Raw genomic sequence first — 22,654 nt, 5'->3', positions numbered from 1 at the left:
TGTTAACAAATATTTTTTGGTCTTTAGATGTAGCCAGCTAAAGGCTGCAGATCTAAGATGAGGTTATTCGTTGGAAATAATATAGCGCAAAAAAAGATTGAAATAAATAATTAAGTTGCTAAACTGATAAATATTTGCTTGCCAAATAGATTAAATGAATTGAAAAACCACAAATCTCTGTCAGCAATAATCCCTTAGCTGAACGTATATTTTTCGTTAGTGTACACTTATACTAATGAAATATATAGACGGAATAGTTAAGACTTCCTAAAATATCGTGTACGGCTCTCTGGCTGTGCTTCTTACTTTCAATTATCTAAGGTCCTTTAGCTTCCTAGAGGAATTGATAGCAATCGTACTTGCAGATCGCCTATCCTTCAGGAAGTATACAAGGCTTCGTTGCAAAAACGCTTAGGTTCCTTGCAGATACATTCCGAATCTGGCATTAAATTTTCGTAACATTTTGTGTCTAAAAATTCGAAAGATGAGAAAACCCACTAACATGTAGATCTAACGATCCGGACGAGGCTCGACCATAAGTGACGATGCAAGTTAATACTAGCGCAGCGCCGTATTTGTTGTATAACGCCTTTACTGGATTTGGTCGACTCTACCTTCACTTGAGTACAGGACGTTGAAAAATGACTGTAAGGAACGTTTAATTTTTATTTACTTTGCAGATATATATATATATATATATATATATATATATCAATAGTAACATATGTGTTGCACAAAGGAAAATATAGGAAAAAAATGCTAAGTCTCCAATGAACATTCGAGAAAAGATCGATATTCTCACCGAAGCTTATCGCGTTCAAAAAGACTTCTTAGATATTTTATCTTTAACAAGAGGTTACATGTACTCAGAGAAAACAACTAATAAATAATATGCACTCGAACTGAACTCACGACTAAGACCAACGCTAACATGTTATATATATATATATATATAATAAAAACATAAGATCATGTTTGATACTTCTTTATTTAATGCCACAATTGTTTCATAAATTTATCCACAAAGCGCACGCATTTACTCTTATCCTTTTCCTGTAGGCGGAGGCTGTATGTATATATATATATTCTACATACACAAAAAAGGTTTATGTGTTTTTATAAACGATACCTGTCTAATGTAATTATTTATATCACATCAGACATAATCATTTTTTTGTCTCTTTTATCCTTCTAGCTACCTATCGGGAGTCCTATCGAATCTTAGATGGGAGCAGGGCTTCGTAGGTGCTAGCCTTTCAGTCACTCGGATCATATGTCGATGCCACTACTCACTCGTATGCGTGTAAAACGTTAACGCAGAAGTCCGACGTTCATATCTGCAATGCTATACCTATTTAAAAGCTTCACACTTACATAACAATAACACGAATATACAATGTGGCATGAGATTATGCGTGCTCTCGTCGATATTTTGGAGGTTATTCTTTGAAAGGTCAACTTATCTGGTAAGTTATATATATATACGAACACAGGTTAGATTTCCATGTGTTGCACTATTTTTTTTGTCATATATTACGTATAGTTCCCAAATTTTCTAGACCGATCAGTCAAGGCCATTAGTTAACGTGGTCATGTATGATACCAAGTACCATGACAAACGCAGCAAACGAGCAGGGCTGTACAGACGGCTATTATTTCCTATACTGAATTTTTGTAGAACTAGGAGTTGGCGCTGCGGGAACAAATAACTCGATGCCTACTAGTTACAAGCGACTTTTAACATAGCTTAAAATACTGTTCTCAACGGTACGAGAGACTTCACCCTTGCACGATTTCGTCCTCTCGTTGTAGTCACAGATCGGAATGCTACGCCCGTTTTGCTCCACGGACCGTTTACGGGAGCACAGATTCACGATCCACTTATCGAGAGCGTATGTCGGCCCCTCGAATAACAAGAATAGAACATAGCCCACAATGTAACCGTATACCATATCGGCGCAGAAATCTCGCATCTGAAATGAAGGGAAAAATCGGCGAAAACGAATAGCCATAATTAAACAGTCCGTATGTTGAAAATAACTGAGAATTCCCAGCTGAGTCACCGAAGGCATATTTCGAACAACATATCTCCCTTTGCTAACGTCACACGTCAGCAACATTTCGACGGCTTAGGGCACTTAAAGTTGAACTTAGCTGAACTATATACGAGCAATCCCGTACAAGAAGCCGGGGAAAGATTCTTTCGACCACTGATTGTTCCTGCAGATGGATGCTGGCATATATCAACTAATAATAATAATTAACTACGTCCGAAGTTATTGTAAGTGCTCCGAGGAATTGTCTTACCATGTGATTAAAGGAACGGTCGTCGTCGACGTTGCAAAGTACAAAGAGGTTAGAGTATACAATGTCAGCAGAAAAATTAAATTGGTACACCATAACATTGATCCGAAGTCGTAACCAGTTAGAGGTTTGTATATATATACGCATACTGACTGCTATGCACTTACTTCTTGAAAGTGAGTAAACGCTGTGGCCGTTCTCGCCGCGAACATCTTCACGAGTACAAGCGTAGATGATACAAGATAAAAGCAGAACGATAATCGACTGAGTATAACGACGTTGGGCCGATTAAATAATGTGCGTACCGGCTCACCATACCCAGCGGCACAAGCGTATAAGACCCAAACAATGCAAGCCGCCCATACTGGCCGAGACAACGTCACGTAAGCAAGACCTTCTCCGAAGCCGTAATTGCCATTGAAATGCCATTTAAACGGAACTGTTGAAATAATTAAAAGCAAAGGATAATACTAATTGGTTTAAAAAGTACTAAAAAGTAGGGTACTAGAAAGAATTGGTTTTGCATTGTAAAACGATCATATCGTACATACGCATTAGAGGTAGCGGATCTATAATTATCTCCAAGACTTGTTGAAGGACCATGACACAAATCATTAGCGGGTAGAAGACGTTCTTTTCAAATACGATCACGTGCATCATCACAAAGTGAACTGGGTCATCTAGCGATGATAGCGTGACATGTAAGGGCGCCATTTTCGAAATTGGGCTCAAATGATGACGCAAAAACACGTGGCCCTAATCCAGTGCTCCGCCCTGTTCATAACATCAAGTACAACAGCCGCAGCAAGAACGTCAGTGACGCCAGTGGCGCCAGCATAACAGCTGTCCTAGATAGGCACAAAGTTTATTTCGTGTGGACACTGAATCCAATTGAAATGTCGTAGTTTGCTGGACAATAGCTCGGATAACGCAGCGTGTTGCCTGGTTAAAATGAATTAAAACGTTGTTTGTTGGCCTTACGATATCGTCGCATAGGTTTAGATGGAAAAAGTGAGTTCAAGTCATATAATTCGTGCTGTAGGCGGCATGGTCAAATCTACTGAATCGTCTCAACTGTGACAATGCGCATAATTTTATTATAAGAAAACATTGCGCCTTTTAGTTCACAGTTTTGGCAGACCGAATGAAGAAGCTAAGGGTCACGCAACAATTACGTGTCGCTTAGCCATCAAGAAAGCTTCAAATCCTGTTCTACCTATTATCAGCGGTGCATGGAGCCAGACAACGATCGAGAAGACTTTGGATGTGATGGCACGGATGTAGAATGCAATACTATATTGATTCGTCTTAGCAACACCCTCATTCTGGACGTCAAGAGTCCCGCAGCCAATGTTAGAGTTACCCTTTCTTCGCGAATAGTAAATGAAGCGCATATGATGCGCTTGATTTACTATTGTATCCTTACTCATAAGGATTTAAATGCCGATGAATATTTTTATATAACCATTATGCAGCCTCTGTTGACATATACGCACCTAATAATCGCTATATTTCTACAAGATCTAGTACACAATCGAATACACTCTACAAGCCAAAGGTACTTCTATACATGCGTTTTGTACCTTTCGCCCTCTTTGAATAATGTTGACCTCGAGTAGCCATACTACGACGTATTTCTGTAGCAGGTTTTAACACCAACTCGAAAGAAACACGAACATATTCTAGCAAGTCAGCTAGCGGCCTCTTGAATTTCTGTGTGCCAAATGGCCTGTTATGTATTACACAGCGCAACATTATACTCTTTGTGTGTTCAGTCGTATGCCGGAAAAGCTCATTTTAAAAAAAAATCACCGACCGACGTAAACAATTCGTACCATGATGCCTATAACATACTTGCACCTACTCCATCTTCGGAACTAGAAATACTTTGGATGTACCCATTGCCCTGGCCGGCGGCCTTTTGAAAAGTTGACAACGAACGGGTACAGATAGATGAGGCACGTACGACCTTGAACAACGAGAGAAAGGCTGTTGATTATTATTTAGGCAAGCTAGACGATTGGAAAACAAATACTGCATCATCCTGTCGGAGGCGCCTCACGAAAAACCGGTAGAAAACGAATGAAAAACCTTCAGCAAAAGAACAAGACATATATATATTTCGTAGTTCTGGTAATAGCTACGTATTTACGGCGGCTGTTACGGAGCGTAGGCTACGACATAGGAAACTTCGGAACGCGACCCCCACGTGTCCTCCGGCAGTCAGCTGACTTAAATGTGAAACTGTGATATTGATCGCATACAAATATGCTCCCGACGCAAGTCAAATACTGCCTTTATGTTTGGACACTAATTAAATGCAAGCATATTCGGATGGAGTAGGTTAGAGCTCTGATCAAAGTTCAAGACATGTATAAACGTACGAAAACATACCTTCTTGTAAAATATTTATTTGTTTACTCTTTTTTTAATTCAAGTTTGCTGCCAGTGATAAGGCCGCAAAACGCTTATGCCGGAATGTGTGACGCGACAAATCCTGATTGTAATACCGCTTGCTTTCCGAGTCAAAGGTCATTCCGAACATAGGTTTTTCTTAAAAAATATTCTTTTTTTTCACATATCACGTAACCAGCTCTTATTTTGTATTGAGAAATACAAAAGAAAAAACCAACAAGTGATATCGAATAGGGCAAGCTGGCATTTCCCTGATTCTTATGGGTGGTTCTAAAGCTAAGGGGGTTCTTATGACCTAACGGTACGCCATGTGTTGTTGTCGCTAGCTGAAAATCAGCGCGAGAACTGCTAGTCCCACCCCGCACACACCCTGTGCTAAAGCATAAGGACTGCCATGTGCCTATTCTGTAAGTCGAAGCTCATTTCATGATGTGCTACACATTAGTAGTTGGTCTGCCTGTCTGCCAATACAGCCCCCGTAGATGGTATTTTCAGACGGGCAGTACATCTGCTGTACTCGAATTACCGCACTATTCTATCAAAGTTCGTACAGAATACGATCGTTGAGGTAATAATGATACAGAAGATCCAGCCAAGGACGAAGAGGGACCGTCGGGCCTTGATATCGCGATGGTGCTCTATGAGGTAGGCTCCAAGAACGCCTATACACATCGTTGATAGGTGGGCCAGCGATGACACATGCTGATATATACTGAACAGAATCGCCTGTAACAGCAGGTCGCAACGTAGCATGAAAAAAGACATCGCCAGGATTAGCAATGTCCCGATGTAACGTGACAGATGCACTTATGACAGATGGCTATTACTAGCACTTCTATATGAGAAGCAAATAATATAATTGATCTGAGTGGCCAGATACGCGTAAGTACTTTTACGTGTTACGCCGAACGAAGAATATCTACTGCTAAAGAGTTAGGCACTTCAGGTTGACCTAAGCAAAACAACCGATAGTTTTTCCCGCCGTTAATAGAAAAGGTAGCGGTAATGAAGTCCCCTCTAATTTACATGTAGAAATGCTGAAGGGAGTCGTGTGGGTTCTGGTTTTAGGTATGTACATCTAATTAAGATGAGAACAATTTAAACTCGTACGTGCACATATAGAATATAGGTGCTATTAACTAATCTAAGTGCGGTTGCTAAGACAACTCAATAGCCCACGGGTAGCTGGTTCACTAACGACATACTCTACACAATATAGTAATGAAATAAAGGAAGCTTAGTGTGCCAATATAAAGAACATACAACTAAACAGAATCAATCGTATGATCGGATCCAAAATCTTGCTCACGTTTGACAGAGTCAGCGGTGTAAATAATATAGTAGGAGTAGTTTCGTAGATGATCAACATTGATCCGGCGTAAATGATCGATGTTACAGCGATAGCTCCGATTAGCCATATTCCCTTACGTGGCCAAGCAATAAGGGCTAGTACGGGTAGAGTGAGTATGCAGATCATCTGCAGATCGGCTGCCATGTACCTGTAAATTGCAATATACTAATTCAATAAGACACACGTATACTAAATACGACGCGTCCCCTCGTCGAACTGTACTCGTATGGATGAACTCTGATACCTCATCGCATCGCCTAATTAACGCAATGTATTTACAAGAAAAAATATAGCTGATGACTCAGCCATGAGAACGGAATATGCTGCTAGCCATCGCAATGAGACTCATTGAAGAGGATAACCATGGTAGCGTATCCACTTCAGGACAAACAAAAGAGAAGAATTAGGCATAAAAATAATTTTTTTTTTTATTAAAAATATTTTAACAGTACGTTTATTGTTTTCTTCGAAATTTGGATCTATGAACGAGCAAAACGAGACGGGTTTTTTTTTCTATGATCGCTATCGTACTTACCAACTGTGCAAAATGCAGGCTTCATCCAGCGTCTGCAGGTTGCTGATGAACAGTGGAATATACCACCATCTTTCGGCACAATTATTTGTAAAATAATTATACATATAGTCCATGGAGGGCCCGGTTACGAAGGCTGGCAGGAGGTATAACAAGCACAGCGCGCCAAGCGTTGGAGTCAATAAACGGATGGCTCTCCGGAACACAACGACGATTGAAAAAGGAATTACGCTAATGTTCTGGAGGCAAGACCGAAATGGAGACTTTGCTGGTGATCGTTCTTAACTTTTAGCTAATTATCTAGATATAATAACTGCTAGGCTGGCTTAGGTTGAAGAATAGCAGGAATCAAAATGAACACTGTGCAAAGTTACGACACCCTACGAAAGCACATCTCGAGGTTTTCGGTCGTTCGTTTTGTTTGTAGATGCGTATCTAGATAGATAAGAGCATATGTTATGAAATAAGAACGACGAAAGAACGCCTTTAAACCGTTATTTCAGGCGTCGGATTTTTGTTAGGAGGACTACCACAGAAACTTGTATATTCAAAGTAAAATTTGCCTGCTTCCGAAAACACCAAAGCGTAGAATTGAGTTTTCGTTGTTCTCGAATTCCAAAATGTATGGTCCTATCTGGATATGTATTTATAGGGCGAGTGAAGGTGCGTACCTGCATATCTGGCAAGCTTCGGTTAGTATCCAATGAGCTTATATGCCCCTCCGGGCAGCTTGCACGTGCATTATTTAGACACACTGGCGCAGTTCGATGAAATATTTTGGCTAACCCTAAGCGACCAGATGCCTTAAGGTAATCATAGCGTTTGACAATTACGGCAAAAGCGAAGGGCGAAACAAAGGGATCTGAGATCACACATTGCTAGGATGTCTCAGATTTAGTCGTCTACTCATTAATGTTTTTATATATTGTCGCAGCCATGACAATGATTATTGTACAATTTGAGATTTTTTCCATAGCATACCTGGAAGCGTTTTCTTTCAATAGTCATGTTCCTGTAGAAGAGTATCCCGGTCAGCGTATAGAACGTATCGACAGAGTAAATGCCTTGAGTGACGACCGTAAATCGAGGGTCCTGCAACAATGCGAACAAATGGTAAGGCCTGTCCAGATTTCCAGGGTCAGTCGCGTAAGTGTGCGACAGCAAGATCCACAAAGCGCTAAGAACTCGAATGCCATGTATGCTATCAAGATGGCTGTGTTCCGCCTTTCTGTCAACCGTCGTCAATCGTCTAGTTGCCGCGCGCGCGGAGAAACATCGCACGAGGTTGACCGCTTCTGCAGACACTAAGGAGAACATGACCATAAAGCAAAAATATTAAATACTAATGTCTAACTAGAAGATGCATTTATTATAGGATGCTCAACTTGTCTAGCTCGCCCAAGACATACGATCGCCGTTCGCATATAATTGTAGACTTGTGTGAATGAAAAATATCACATGTCTATAGTCAAACGATTCGTCGGTGATTCTATGAATTCATAAACCCTCGTGTTACCCTTGGCTGCTGGTTAAATAGACCTTATCTCCATTTTGCCTTGACGCATTTATGCATTCGCTTAAGCTTCAAAAGCCAAGTGGTTCGCTTATGGCTCAAGGTACCTACAGACCTAAAATACGTTGCATTTGCTTAAGAAAAAAACGGTAGGGTACTTTTACGCTTTATTTTAAAGAGCTTTCCCCGAAGAACTAGCAAACAGGATCGCCCAAATACTGACATGCTATGACATTTGTAAATGACCCTGTTTGCGGAGTTCCTTAACGTAATTTATCTGGAATTAGTCACTCTGGTCAAGTCAAACGCCTATTTCGAATAGTTATTCACCTTGGGGGTTTTTTTTTTCAAAATAACTTTGACAGTAAACATAAGAGTCGTAAAGTTGTTTTCGACGAATTTTGAGTCTGAATAGGAACTCAGGAGCTAGTAAACGAACCCCCTCGAGGTTAACACGAAACATATCTCGGGCTAGTTTTAACTATTTCTCCGTTCTAACCAAAAGCCCGTTACTTCACCGACAAGCTGTACTATTCGTTAGGGAGGTTTTTCTGGAAGCAAACCTGTACAAATTTCAACAACGAAGGCAGTAGACACGACTAAATTGGACAGCTGAGTCGCTGGCGAAGTATCACTAAATGTTAGCACCCATTCGAGCTTCCGGGCAACCGCATTACTTAGAAACAGGCATGCGTTATCAATAAGCCAGCAGGAAATTTAGGAAGAACAAGTAACCTTAAGAGACAAATAATTTTATGGGAATTAGAACAGCGCTGATATAATACGGAGCATATTACCTTTGTTCTGAAGAGGAATTAAATAATCAACGAGGGTAGCCGCAAATACAATCGCAACGAGTACACACGTTACAGTGCTAGATAGATTCCGGAAAACAGAAATAATAATACGTGAATAATTATTTAAATATGTAGTGACTTATTGAAACTGAGAAAGCTGAGTTAAAACATATTTAGAATACTCGGTAACCACATTTAAATTATTTAGAAACAACAATTTTGATAGTTAATCTCGTAATGCTGGTATTATAAATTTGCCTTCCATTTCTGTAAACCTTTTTGGGCGGTTAAGGGCTGTTAAGGTGGGTTTACGCTACTGCCGATACTGCGGGACTACCTTCCACTAGGGCTAGGACCACGTAATCTTAGGCTTTATTTGTGAACCGGTTCTATTTTGTGATACTCACATTGCGGCGTATGTTCCCGTCGGATACGGTTTTTCATCAAGCACATTACGACAGCCAAGGATGCTAGAGCTGACACCGTACTTGCCCAAAACTATGAAACACGCAAACGGTCGAAAGGCATTTTTTGGTAAAACATTGAGCAATTATAGAAAGAAAAGCAGGTTTCTGTAGGCTTCTGTTAAGGTCGTACATTAGCCTATCACATCATCATTCAACACGTAGTCATATAGATAATAGCCAGCAAACATGAACTATTCTTAAATGTGCGCACGGGTCTATACGCGTATAATGTGCTTCTTCCTAAAAGTTACTAAATAATCGAAGTTTAGTTAGAAACGCCTTCTTTGTTGGATATTGTATTACACGCATAGACGACCCTTGAAAACTCGTTCAGGCTTATAGGCTATTCTGGACTATAGAACTTTGTGAAAAGTTACCATAAGGTTTGTCGCTGTTTTCCTACACACACACACACACACACACACACATATATATATCTCTATATATAAGCTAGAAATTGAATATTACAGAAAAAATTCCTCTGCCGTATATACATACAGAAGGAATAGCGTTTACGAAAGCACTTTTGCAGTGGGTCGACCTACACGATTTCCCATATTGTTTGCTAATATCCTAAGTGGTTTTCAGAGTTGGCATACAATGAATTTACGTTTTTCGATGAAATGCGGAACAATATCTGGCGAACATGTGGAGGGCAGGCAGAGAGCCATTCGACGAATCAATGGTATTCGATCCACAAGATTAAGTACCCACGTTATATTCGTTAGGTAGTGCTGAAAACAATGAGCAGTAGGCACCATTAGGAGAAGATGGAGCATCCCAACGCTATTCAATATAATCCAGAACCATTTTGTTTCATTCGACCCTTACTTAACTTAGGAGCTCCCGTTATTGTTCTCCCGAAAACGGCCCAAACAAGGAATTCTCTAAGGATATGATTTGTGAATTGACGCTCAAGTCGACGATATTATAAATGCTATTTCGCTCAACCTACTAGGTGTAATGGTTTCCATTTAAGCAGACCATACGGCTATTACAATATAAAGACTAATGATAATTTTAGAGATTCGTTTTTACTTCGGAAACAATTACTTTTTGTTTAACTTACGTAGATGCTGTGAACAGACTAACCGCAGAAAAAGTATGTTTTAAGAGCTCTTCACCGCAATAAACAAATTGCAAAGTTGGACATAAAATACCCTCAACTATCCGTTTTCAGTGGATGTCTTTTTCGTCGAATATCAAAATGCTTCTCCCGCGCCGTTAGCCGTGATGTCTATTAGCAGATGCCAGTAGACGAAGGGAACAACGGAGATAGTTTGTTTTGATTCTGAAATGTCAGGAGATACTACATCGATATAACTGCAGGTCGAGCAGCGGAAATGGACCAACCTTGAGGTACTTGTCGGCCTGAACGAAACCCTCAAGGTTACGTCGAACAGTCGGTTGCCTTTCAATATGAAGGCCGAGGGTGCAATATTGGGCGTTAAAGTCCACCTAAAAGACAACGATCAATTACTGGCAAGCGTAGTAATTTAAATAAAATAAGTAATATATTATAGGAAAAATAAAAACTAGCATATCTTTGCAAGTGCACAAGGTTCAGAAAAGTCGAGCCTTCAAGAGAGGGTAACACTTCTGCTACCCCATCGACGAGTGACGTCTGTTTTACTTGAAAGGACAATTCAGTTTCATAAAGTACAAGGCGCTTGTCCTTCAAGCCTAAAACGCTCAATTTAAAATCTAATGTTATAATAGAAACAATACCATTGACTTTATCATAGCAGATATTCTAACAAAGAGTTATAATAATCAATGATATTATATTAACGTTTATTTCGATTATTAGTATTATTATAAATGCTATCATTATTAGCAGAGAATTTTCGTTTTTGTTGTATGGTCGTTTCTCCAACAAACCATACAGGTAGCCTTTATTATTTATGTTTTATGTTGAAACTGTCGCATCCGTAGAATTCATTTCTATACCATCAAAAAGTAAGTTTCCCATGCCGTGGCATAGGAAAAATGGCATAAAATAGCCTCTTTTCGAGTTCTAGATACTTCCGATGCTTAGATAGAGTTCTTTTCGAGATACTTCCGCGTGTTACTTGCGCTCATCTTTTTTTCTGTACCGACTCGCTGCTTCCTTTTCCACCTTGTGCACTCGTCTACGTATGTGATACACTCATACGTTTACGAGAAAGGCTACTACTGCGCACGATTCTTCACGCATCCCGCACGTGTATCTTCCGCTGGTCGCTCCCTAATATGTACAACACGATCCTACTGCAATAACCAGGGCGTGTCATATCTTTCGGTTTTGGCTGGGTCATGCGTCCGTATCTGTGTGTGTGTGTTTAAAACAACGCTGGCTTATTTGATTTGGCTATGCGGAGCGTTGCATCGCAAACAGAACGCAATTCGAGACTATGGTCGTTTCCTGTCTCTCTCGCCGTTCGCATTTTCTCACTAATTTTCAGGGCAGTATGCCACTTGTGGGTCTGAACTGACAATGAGAATGAGGAAAAGTTTTCATAGAGCTCGGCGTTCGATAAAGAACGTACGACACGCGCCGACATCCATTCTCATCTATATATTTATAAACGAAATTCTAAGTGGCAAGATATAAAGCGGCGATTACCTGAACAGATGAATTGTCAGAACTGGGATAAAGTTTTCTGTGAAACGTAACATAGCCATAACGTAACATTTCCAACTTTTTCACAAGTTTAATTTTTGTACCTTTAATCGCAACACGCACCATTATTATTATTATTAGTTACCTTCTGCGATTTGAATGGTAACTTATTTATTTTGCTGCTGTGGAAGTCTGGCACAGAAAGTCTATGAGGTCTCAAAGAGCAGCCTCAAAATCATAATGATTTTTAGATCGTTCTCCCATAAAGAAGTTTCCTAAGAAAATAGGAATCTGTGGAAGCAACGTCTGGCGAGTATCCTTGATGAAAAACAACCTTCAACTTAAGTTTTTCCATTGTAGTTCTTGCGATGTGAGACCATGCATGATCGTGCATTAAGAGTGGTTTACTCTGACTGCTTAAGGCGGAGTTTTCCCATTATCTCCTCTAAAACTATACTTCAGCGGTAATCGACTGACCAATCGTGATAAAGCTGTGGTGTATTTTGAACCACCAAAAAGACCCCATTAGCTCTGTTTGTTTTGAGCAGACTTTCCGCCGATTTAGTTACATTTAGCCTTCGACACGACCCTCTGCAACCATCGCAAAGTATCCGTTTTTTTTATCACAGCAAAAAACATGCGGTGCACGAACGTGCCATTATTGCTACATAAGAGCAAACGGAAACAAATGTTTTTACGTTTCTGTTTTCAGTTCTCGCTGAAATTATGCGGTATCCTTACGTCTAATTTTAAATTTGGCCAAGGTGAAGACGTATGCTATTTTTACATATACTAATGTTAGCATTTGCAATTGATTGCATTAGAGACCCTCTTATCATTTCATCTTACTATTATTCTTCTTCGCCGTTGGTTTTCTACAGAACTCATCGTCGGATTGAGTATTTCCTCCCTAGAATTTTTAGAACCAAAGACTTACGGTATTTCAAAGAGTAGAACCTTGATTGATCTAACTGAAGATCTATACAGCCAGCTGTTTCTGCGATGAAACCGCTTGAATCGTACTCAAATTGTTGATTTTCCATGCCTCAGTACAACTCGCCTGCTAAAAGCCGAATGATCAACGATCTCAGGTCTTCGAATCAGCACTTCGAATACAAAAAAATGTCGCCCTGCCATAAAATAGCATCGTCTTAAAATATGATATTATTATTTGTTGCGTTTCATACTAAATAGCTTAATAATTGATTTTTTAATATTATAACTTTAATTTAGGGCGTCTAAGCTTTACGAAATCATTGTATTCAGTACGTAATATTATATGGAAGGAGCTAATAAAACTTATGCTCTATAATTAAAAGAGGCTGCATATTAGGCAAATTAAAATATGCTCCGGGAAGGCTCGAACCCCAAAAAAAGTGTCACGATCACTTCTCGTATAGACATATGTCTATTGTGGCAGCGTAGGGGCAACGCTGCAACTAAGAAACTTTAGTGGACCATGTTTTAATTCTACGAGACAGATGCAAACCGCTGCGGCCTGGTGCTTCGTCAATAACGGTGTAGTTTTAAAATGAATGGTATGAATTCAACGCCGTGCCAATAATTTTTTTTTTAACTCTGACCAACTAAGTGATAAACGTATCGAAATAGAGGGGTTGCTTTAATTTATCAAATTAAAAGCCCCTTAATGCAGTTACAGCATGGTCTCACGATAATCCACGCCGTTATGCCGCGTTAGGCCAATGCTACAGTGCGTACCGCTCAACCTCAACACTCACTAAATTGTCATTTAATACTAGAAAAACAATTCTCCTTATTAACCATTCTTTTTTTAGACCAGAAGAAGCGACTAGTCTTCACGAATTCTATTTTCTTGGATTCCGCTTCACGGCGTTGGCAAAAAATTGGGTTACTTTGGTCACTCATCTTACGCTATATAGAAGAGCACTGGTTTACCTGTATAGCATTTTCAATTTCTCGAAGATCGACAAGCAAACGTTAGTCATCTATTCGAAACGAAGTTTCTTCAAATTGTTAACACGTGCCCTGATCTTAAGGCATTATTCCCAGCCGGGGTATCTCTACGATCAAGGCCCTATCCTTTGATCGTAATGGTTATTGTAGTTTACAGAGGTGCCGATAAGTAAAATGTTATTAAACGTTACAAAACTACTGTTTAATTTCCTTCTCTAGTAAATCGCCGGATTTTGTGCACGGGCGTATTTAGGTTACTTTAAGCAACTTAAAATGATAACAGTGGTAATTATGCTTCCACTGTTAAGTCGCTGATCCTTTCTTTCTATCAAATTTTTCTGAATTTCCCTCTGTTATATATATATATATATATATACACATACATATCTTTTTTTTGGCATACGTTCTATTTTATACATTTAGCTAAATCCAGCAAATTAACCAAAACGCAGAATCATCGGGCTCTTTAAACCAATGTATTCTCTGTCAGTAAAAATAACATTATTGTTTATACAACACACATATGGATTAGCTTGTCCAGCAAAATGGTATAAAAAAGCCTCGAACCCAATTTTGGTCTACCAGTTCAACAACCATACTTCTCTATGCTTCTAGTTTACAGCGTAGTAAATAACGTAATTAATAATTATTTTATTATTAAAAATAAGTTATACACATTGTGTTGATCTTGTCATCGTTTGCTCGTGCTTCTGCGTCTTCCATTGCGTTTCAAGATTCGAAACTAGGTACACATACGTTTTTGTACGCACGATCTTTGCAGCATCTTTCTTGATGTAATACTGAATAATATCTGAATAATAGTGAATGAATATGAATGATTATTCAGCCTGCTTATGCCCTCGATACTGGTGCAAAAGTGCCGCTGCTTTATACCCAATCGCCATTTTTTTGCGTAGAAACTATCTTTTTGTATAGCACTGTCAGCCACCAAACGCAACGCAATACTGACATAGATATTTATAGAACGAACTTCGCAGAACGTTTAGGACAACGTTACCAGTTTTTTGCCGTTCTGGTCGTTTTCGTTAGGCGGAAAGCCAACCCAAGTCAATCTTTTAAGCTTTTACTTATTTAGGCTATGAGCGAGGGCCTTCAAAGTATCTCTCTCCTGCTATCTGCAATGACTATGTTATTATTATAATCGGCCCGTTCCTACTATTCCTGTGATGGCATAGCGTTGGCCTGCCGAGCTTAAAGCGACCTAGAAGACACACAGTTGATTTGGTTACCTCAGGTAAACATTCACTTGCTCAAAGTTATTTCTAAAACACAACTGTGTTTATGACTGCCTTTTTAAAAAAGATACATTTGGCAGTCTTTGACTATTGTAATAACTTGGTTTCCTCGTAAAGTTTTGTAGCTTTTTTTCTGGTAATATCAGACATATTTCATTCATAGATTTTTTTTAAACACAAGATAATAAGCTGAGTTATGTCGAAGTTATACGGACTTGAACTGTTTAGCTCGTACCAAGATTAAGCTATGGGGGCCAAGCAAGCCTTGCATGTAAACTTCGCTATCCACTGTGCCCTGCTATCTAAAGCACGGTTATAATAAGTGGCATTGAATATAATACACGCAACAGACAGAGATGTTTCAATGAAAGGGCTAAGCCTACCAAGTGGCAGTGCATGGACCGAATTGGTCGTTGGCTCCCTTAGGGCCGCAAGAGTGATTTGGCTTATTCTCAAAACTATTTGAGTTACGAATATAAAATACTCGCGTAATTACGTCTTTGCCAGAAGGAATGAAGAGCTTCAATAAGTGATACACATTTTTTTTCTACCACTTCTCTATATTCTGCGTTTTGTGTATTTCTATCCACACTTGTACATGGAAAAGATTAAAAGAAACCGTTCAACACCATCCGGACTAGCCATTTCTATTGAACATATTTATTTAAAAGTCTAATTTCTGAATTTAACCAACGACGTTGTCTTCTGAATGAGTTTCGGGTGGTTCTGATTAGCCAACGGAACAGTGACTGACTCTCTATTAGTGAGAGCATACATATCTATTTTTCTATTCGAATTGAAAGCACTCAGCGTACGTAGTACTTGTGTTTGCAGACACTTAACCAGTGCCTCAAGCCACCTACCTTGCTCGGGTCTTCCTTGTTGGGCACTCGAATCGCAAGGCACTCATCATAGCTGCCATGTGCAATTATACGTCCTTCAAATATGTTTGAAGTGAAAAAGCCAGCTGCGTCGAAAACTGTAAGATAAATGAATGCGGTGAAACTGAATTGGAGATTAGCCATCTGGGCAAAAAACAACTGCTCCATACCCGCTCCACATATTTCCTTATAAAACCGTTACTTCCGGTTCAAGTTTCGTGAGTTGGTTTAAACGGTGTTCACACTGGACCAAGCGCCTAACGGACAGCGTTATATTAGTGAGTAGGACACTTGGGTTAGATAGGTGAAGGCCAATTGAAGTACAGTGCTTATCTCTGGCTTCTGCAGCTTGCAGTGCGCCAGACTTCTAAAGCTGTTTAAGCTATAATGGTGGAAACATTTATCAAATATCCGCCCCAAACTATTGATGAGTCCCAGGTGATGCTTTAAATTCTAGTGTCGGATATTAAATAAAAGGAAAGCCTATTTCAAAGAGTAAAACTAACAAAAATTCTTAATAATATGAAAATCCAAGATACATAAATTTATTTCTACTGAACTATATAATAACATTCATAACAGATTGTCCGCCTTTTGAAGCACTACTGTAAATTAACTCGGAGTACTATGAACGCCGTAATGACGGGCTGGCAACAACAATAAGCTTTTGTATTTAACACTCAGCCGTGTGACTTAGTGATATTCAAGCTTTGAGTGATCAGTATCCTATTGTAATATATTAGAAGCGTGTATCTACTGATGGAGACATCACGAGGGTATTGCCTCAGAGAAGTTTTAGCTCTTATAAACAAGGAAGACACACATTGACCAACTCGATGTTGGCGTGGACTCGCGCGATCCGACTGATAATCCTAAAAGAAAAAACCAATTGTACTAGGCTTGGACTAGTCTACTGAAAAATACTTAGTCTATCATATATGGTCAATCAACTGGCAAAGTCACGAAGTCATTGCTTACCTAATAAAAACCAATAAGCCCACTTTTTATGCTGTGTGCACTCTGGCTAGTTGATTCCTCTACTGATATCGGACGAAAGGCCAGCATTGCTGAAGGCCACCAGGTAGAACCGTGAAAAAAAACATAATTTATTCGCGATGCGGAGACCTTTTTTTTTTTTGAAATAATAGAACAGCGCTCATATCGTAGCTGCACCATCAGATATATTTGGTACATGAGCTGATGCGTCTCCATCGACAGGCATTCGTAAAACAAATGAGCACAGGTTACGATTGAGATTGTGCGAAAACGCTTGTGCTTTTCGGACGATGGAAAAGTAAGCAGGTTTCTCCAACTTTTCCCTACTATTACATCTAAACGGCTGACGTAGACCAATCTAGATTTTGAATTGCGCGGCTCGTCTATATCGTGGCAACTCTGTGTAACAATTCTAAGTACACATCCTCGTTCCAGCATAGAACTGTGGGGAGTGACATAATAAATAAAAAATATGGCCTGGGCGGAATTTCTCATTCCCAACTTCATGACCCATCCTTGAAAGAAGCGTCAAACAAAACTCTTGTTTTTTTTCCTATTCAATGTTTAGACCTTGAGTTTTTTAAAACGAATGTAAAAAACGTCAGCGAATCAATAGGTCCAAAGTGTCAGACTCAACATTCATTCGCAAATGTATTTATATTTACTATGTATAATTTCTTTTGAGTATACCTCTATTCCTTCCAAAGAAGTTAATAGGATTAATATCCATGTGGCATTAGGTTCCGGATTGGAACCTTCTGTCCCATTCTACCTATCCCAACCATTCTATCTTTTCCTCTAGTCAGCGTAATAGATCAGTCAAGCAATTGAGTTTCCTTCAGAGCTGTGGGACCTCGAAAGAAAATTGTTTGTGTCATATGCGTTCACCATACGCAGTATTGTTATTGCTATATATAATCTCAGACATATAAAAATACAAGATAGGGATAACTAGCATAAAAGCTAATGTATTTTCTATAAATTGTAGAAAAAAGTATGGAATTTTTTTGTGACGTCTTAGTATTTCTTGCAAATAAAAAACTATTTCTATTTAGGGTTAGTTATTTGCTTTTATTTAAACATAATGATGCGTAGCAAATCAAATCGACAAATAATTTTAATCAAATATTAGAATGATTTTGAATTATGTGAGCTCAGTCAAACAACCCCAGCCAGGCACTAAGTGAGCCGTATGAAAAGTTGTTTAAGTTAAATGTCTTAACGGGGATAACAAAAAAAAAGGAGTACATAAACCATTGGTGAGTCGTTGTCGAATCGCAAACTACGTTTCCATAAATATGAACTTACAGATACTAAATTATCAGTCCTTAGCAGATTCTCAGTGTGTCACAACTTCCTGCTCTGAAATTTTTCGACGTTACTATGGATACTAGAAAGTGCGCCTGATAAGCCTCATAATGATGCATGCTCTATCCTTCACTCCGATATTGTTGTACTTGTTACGAACGTGAGGATTCGAAAACACGACTTATGTCAGATTGGATTATGATACTATCCTAAATCGACATATAACTAATTGATCGGCTTTACGAAAATATCCGCTGCAGCTATCTTATTCCCTGAACCAGGCTAGATGGTACCTGAAAAATTGATCACCTCTTTAGGCTCGGTATGAAAGGAATTTCTGCTTAGGTACTATCGGAGGTTTTGCTAAGATTTCTATAGACGGCTTCTAGTTAGCAACGGCATATATTGCTTTAAGCGTCACGTGAATACGTGACGTTATCGAAGCGCGTTTCCTGTCTATATTCCATTGACTGAATTGAACACCACTAATCGATTCTGCTACGTCTGATGCTACGAAATTATTGAGGGAAGTTAATATATTAGTTAGAACGAGAGACGGTTGTCTCCGTGATAGCCTAGTGGGGAGCGTATATCTGTGCCAATATTAGGAACTCATGGTGGCGTAGTTCGAATCCGACCATGGACAAACTCTGGGAGACATCCATCTGGTAATGCGCCTAATCTGCGTCTGATGGCCGAAATCAAACTAATACGAAGCGTTGCACCTAGCAGCGGTCTGCGAAAGAGTTTTGGTCACTGTCTATGGCAGCGGGACATGATCCGCTCACAGCTATAACGCTTTGTAAAAGAATAATAAGCCGCCGCAAAAATCTAATTTTTACTGTTACCTAAAATGAGGATTTCTTATCGTAGTACTTACATCTTATTGCCCAAGGTTTTAGGTCAGCAATGCCTTGAAAGATCCGAATATAGCTCTTCAGGCACTCAGGTTCCAACTTTTCGTCGTAAATAAAATTCTGACTAAACCTAATCCCTTGCTTACGGTATCGATTTATGAAATTTGTGAACACCGGTCCAACATCTTCAGCCAACTCTGTCAGAATGGGTTGGTCTTTTAGCGTAATTAGTTGTTGAAAGCAGAACGTCTGTGATAAACAGCACAAAATAACAACCGCACACAGGCAATAACAAATCCTCGTCATGTCGGACCTAGTCGGAGTTCTTTTATGTTAAACTAATTAAGCAAATGAGTGATTCTACAAGGTCACGTTGGATATAGCAAAAAAAAAACAAAAGATAATTTTATCAAATCGGAAAGATTGCAAACAAACTTCCGTATAACTTAGTTCACGTTCAGTGTTCCGAGTCAAAAGTTGTCGTCTACACTGTACCAAAGTTGTGCAGAACACGAGCGACTCCGTTCCGGCGAACGGAGCATACTCTGATCCCGTCGAATATCACTGTTAGAGACGGAATGGTTTAACACTAGTGAGCAGTCTAACTTCTTCTGGAATAAAGTTGTTCAGTGGTGCATTTCATCTTTACGGAACTTTGGGTGTTACTGTTAAGAAGAGACATTCAAAGCCTCCGCTAAGCGCCAATGAACTAGTCGTTTTAGAGGACTGATTTCTCTTTAATAAGCGATCTGTTTTGTTAGGTTGTCAGGTACCCATGGCTATATACAAATACCTTAAAGCAATTGTATCTACGATACGTTACGCTACTTCAACGCGATTTAGTGCAGAGAGAGGAGGGTTAAAAGCGGAGAGAATCTGATGGAACGTATTGTCTTAACGTCTGCATTGATGTCAGCTAGCTAGAGTTGTATCACCATCGCCACCTGCACGGAAGGCACCATAAGACACCTCTTCGAATATGGATTACCCTCACATGTAAATTCTCCATTTCGAACCGCTCTCAGTAGCGGCGTGAAACAGCAAACCGCGGTAGGGTTTCATTGGCCGCCCCAGAATATCAGCCCACTGTTATAGACCGCGAATTGCATGCGTTGTGGATCTTATCTGCGTTGATCTTTGCCGAAGAGAACGAGAATACAACAGAAAAAAAAAACATGTTCAGACAATGACGGGGCTACCAATTAATTCGAGGAAAACCGGAAATAACATCGTCGACAACGAAATAGACCTCAACTTGTCAAGCATTATTACCAGATAACCCAATTAGCAGCTGTTGCCGTGGGAAATTACAATCGACTATTCGTTTTTACTTATTTTTATCGGTCAGAGGAAAATACCTCGACGTGTGAAACTTCTTCTCGGCTAGCTGGAAGCACAGCAACCCGCAAAGCTAATGACGCGGATGACACAGTTAAATCTCGTGACCTCAATAGAATCGAAAATTTGGGTTTGAACCCGTCAAGTACACGGCAGAAATATGTATGTGGGTTTTTTTTAGATATCGTCCATACGGTCACTAGATCTGTGTAGTCGGATCATCATCACGAATAAGCTATAGAACAAGCATAGTCTGGAGATCAGAGCAGGGTTGCCTAATAAACAGCCTTAAACAATATTACTGGCTTGGTGCGTCTGTTCCTACCAAAGCTATATTATCCATTATCATAGCCAAGGGAATGTTAGCATCCCTAAGAAACGCTTTCCTGGATAGCAAAACTGGTCGTTTAGAATTTTCGGTATGTTCAGGTTAAAGCGTAGAAATTATAGCTGGAACTATTACTTGAAACAGAAGTACCGATTTTTACGCACGGAACTGCGTTAGCATAACATAAGGGGTAGCCGGATTGCAAGTCCCAAAGGGGGCAAGCTTAACTCATTGGTTCTGATGCCGTGGATTGAGCTCACCGTGAGGAAATGACAAGCATCCTACCTAACTACGAGTGAAATGCCCCTGAGAAGTGCAACTACTTTTTAAACGTGCTTACAAAAACATGCCTTGTATGTTAAGTTCAGAACAAATCTTCATTACTATTATTATTCTTAAATATGAGCTTTTTTTTGCTTTGGCCATCCAACTTTAAACGCTGAAATTTACTTACTAGCAAACACGTGAGTGCACGCTGTGGGCGGCTTATGTCAAACTTTCCAATTGTCAGCAATATACAAATTTCCAACTAGTCGAAGTGATTTTATTGAAACCACCGTTAAAACTTGAGCCTAAGCTAATTTTGTTTATATTGATAGTTATAATTAACTTGGAACTTGCGAGCCTGTGTCCCAGACGGGGAACGATTGAATCCAGCTTGCATTTCACGATATAGTTAGAAACTTATATTATCAACAAAGCATGCGTGGTCGATTCGTGTGTTTGTTACTGCTTCGGATGCTTCTATTTTCATTTGTATCAATGGCCTTATTCAAAATAGAGCTCCTCATATGACATGGGACACATCCCCTTGCAGAATTCAACTAATACAGTTCTCGCGAGGCTTGTAGGAATCGTCGGGCTACTGAGAGGCCCAATTGAGCTTCTGAAAGGAAAATTTAACTTCGATAGGTCGGTTCGTCCCGTCCGAAGATTTCGAGCTATTATCAGCTACTATATGTGCCAGGACCGAGTTTTAAGCTACATCCAAACAAAGGCTTCAAATGCGTTGTCTCGTTTAGATCAAAACCCTAACGATGTTTATGCATACGATAGATATTCGTTGTAGCTCATAGACAAACGAAGTGATTTCAAGTCGTAAAAAAAACTCTTGGACTTTAGATTTTGAGATCGTAGAAGCAGCTTCACCTTGGATTGTTAGGCCTTCAGAGCTAATATGGCTCTGCAAAGATTGCGTTTGCGAGTGACAGCTAAAACGACTTCACGATCAAAATAGCGGGCTGTTGGAGTACCTCTCATAGAGAAATTCTCATAAGATATTAATAATTATCGTATTGTCCCTAAGATTTTTCGATATCTAAATATTCGATATCTCTCTTCCGTATATACAGACACGCTTGTTGGTAGAATTGATGTCACACGTTGGAGTTCTGCCGTTTCTGGCTGACAATGTTTAGGACCTGCGCAACACCAGTTAGCTATAACCGTCAGTATAACTTAGCTTCCAGTGGTAATAGTAGTCATTGACTAGTAACTAGAGAACTACGAAAGCCAGCTACTCGTACTATTCAACCGGTACTGCCATAAATGTGTTGTACTGTGGTGACAACTTAAAACTAGCGCTGCATGGCAAATTAATTGCTTCTTTTTCCTTCGGTTTGACTTTACTCGGTACGCGAAGGTATATTGATCCAAGTTCGGCCCAGAGTAGAGCCGTACGGTATCGTACTTAGCCAAAAGGGGCAAGGGAAGATAGATATAGGCAATTAGACTTTGATAGCAGAATATCTTAGATAAGAAATCTAGTTCAGCG

At 39.6% G+C, this 22,654-nt stretch overlaps 1 protein-coding gene across 2 annotated transcripts; it reads right to left on the bottom strand.

Moving 5' to 3' along the window:
* Nucleotides 1–969: 969 nt before the first annotated feature.
* LOC111261973 (nose resistant to fluoxetine protein 6) lies at nucleotides 970–19,988 on the bottom strand. Of its 2 annotated transcripts, none has more exons than XM_022835898.2 (12): nucleotides 19,238–19,988; nucleotides 16,036–16,151; nucleotides 10,733–10,837; nucleotides 9,990–10,113; nucleotides 9,320–9,410; nucleotides 8,913–8,989; nucleotides 7,584–7,906; nucleotides 6,606–6,841; nucleotides 6,029–6,218; nucleotides 5,271–5,445; nucleotides 2,472–2,743; nucleotides 970–1,973 (listed from the first exon to the last, which is right to left on the bottom strand). In XM_022835898.2, exons 1-12 carry the CDS (start codon nucleotides 19,518–19,520, stop codon nucleotides 1,725–1,727), a joined length of 2,241 nt encoding a protein of 746 aa, XP_022691633.1. In that variant the 5' UTR covers nucleotides 19,521–19,988; the 3' UTR covers nucleotides 970–1,724. The 2 variants fall into 2 exon arrangements, with proteins under 2 accessions (XP_022691633.1, XP_086825038.1); XM_086968912.1 differs by having other exon boundaries at nucleotides 7,584–7,897.
* Nucleotides 19,989–22,654: the final 2,666 nt, after the last annotated feature.

This window comes from Varroa jacobsoni, unplaced genomic scaffold (assembly GCF_002532875.2).
Source record: "Varroa jacobsoni isolate VJ856 unplaced genomic scaffold, vjacob_1.0 scaffold_620, whole genome shotgun sequence".
In the NCBI taxonomy this organism is placed as follows: domain Eukaryota; kingdom Metazoa; phylum Arthropoda; class Arachnida; order Mesostigmata; family Varroidae; genus Varroa; species Varroa jacobsoni.
This window is presented reverse-complemented; position numbering and strand designations above follow the sequence as displayed.

Excerpts from the sequence above, each read along its gene's own strand:
- LOC111261973 (XM_022835898.2), bottom strand. The coding sequence starts at position 19,520 with ATGACGAGGATTTGTTATTGCCTGTGTGCGGTTGTTATTTTGTGCTGT. Across the intron at positions 10,114-10,732 it reads AGGCCGACAAGTACCTCAAG|CACTACCTAACGAATATAAC; the intron begins GTTGGTCCATTT and ends CATTGTTTTCAG. Across the intron at positions 5,446-6,028 it reads CACCGCTGACTCTGTCAAAC|GCGATTCTGTTCAGTATATA; the intron begins GTGAGCAAGATT and ends CTGCTGTTACAG.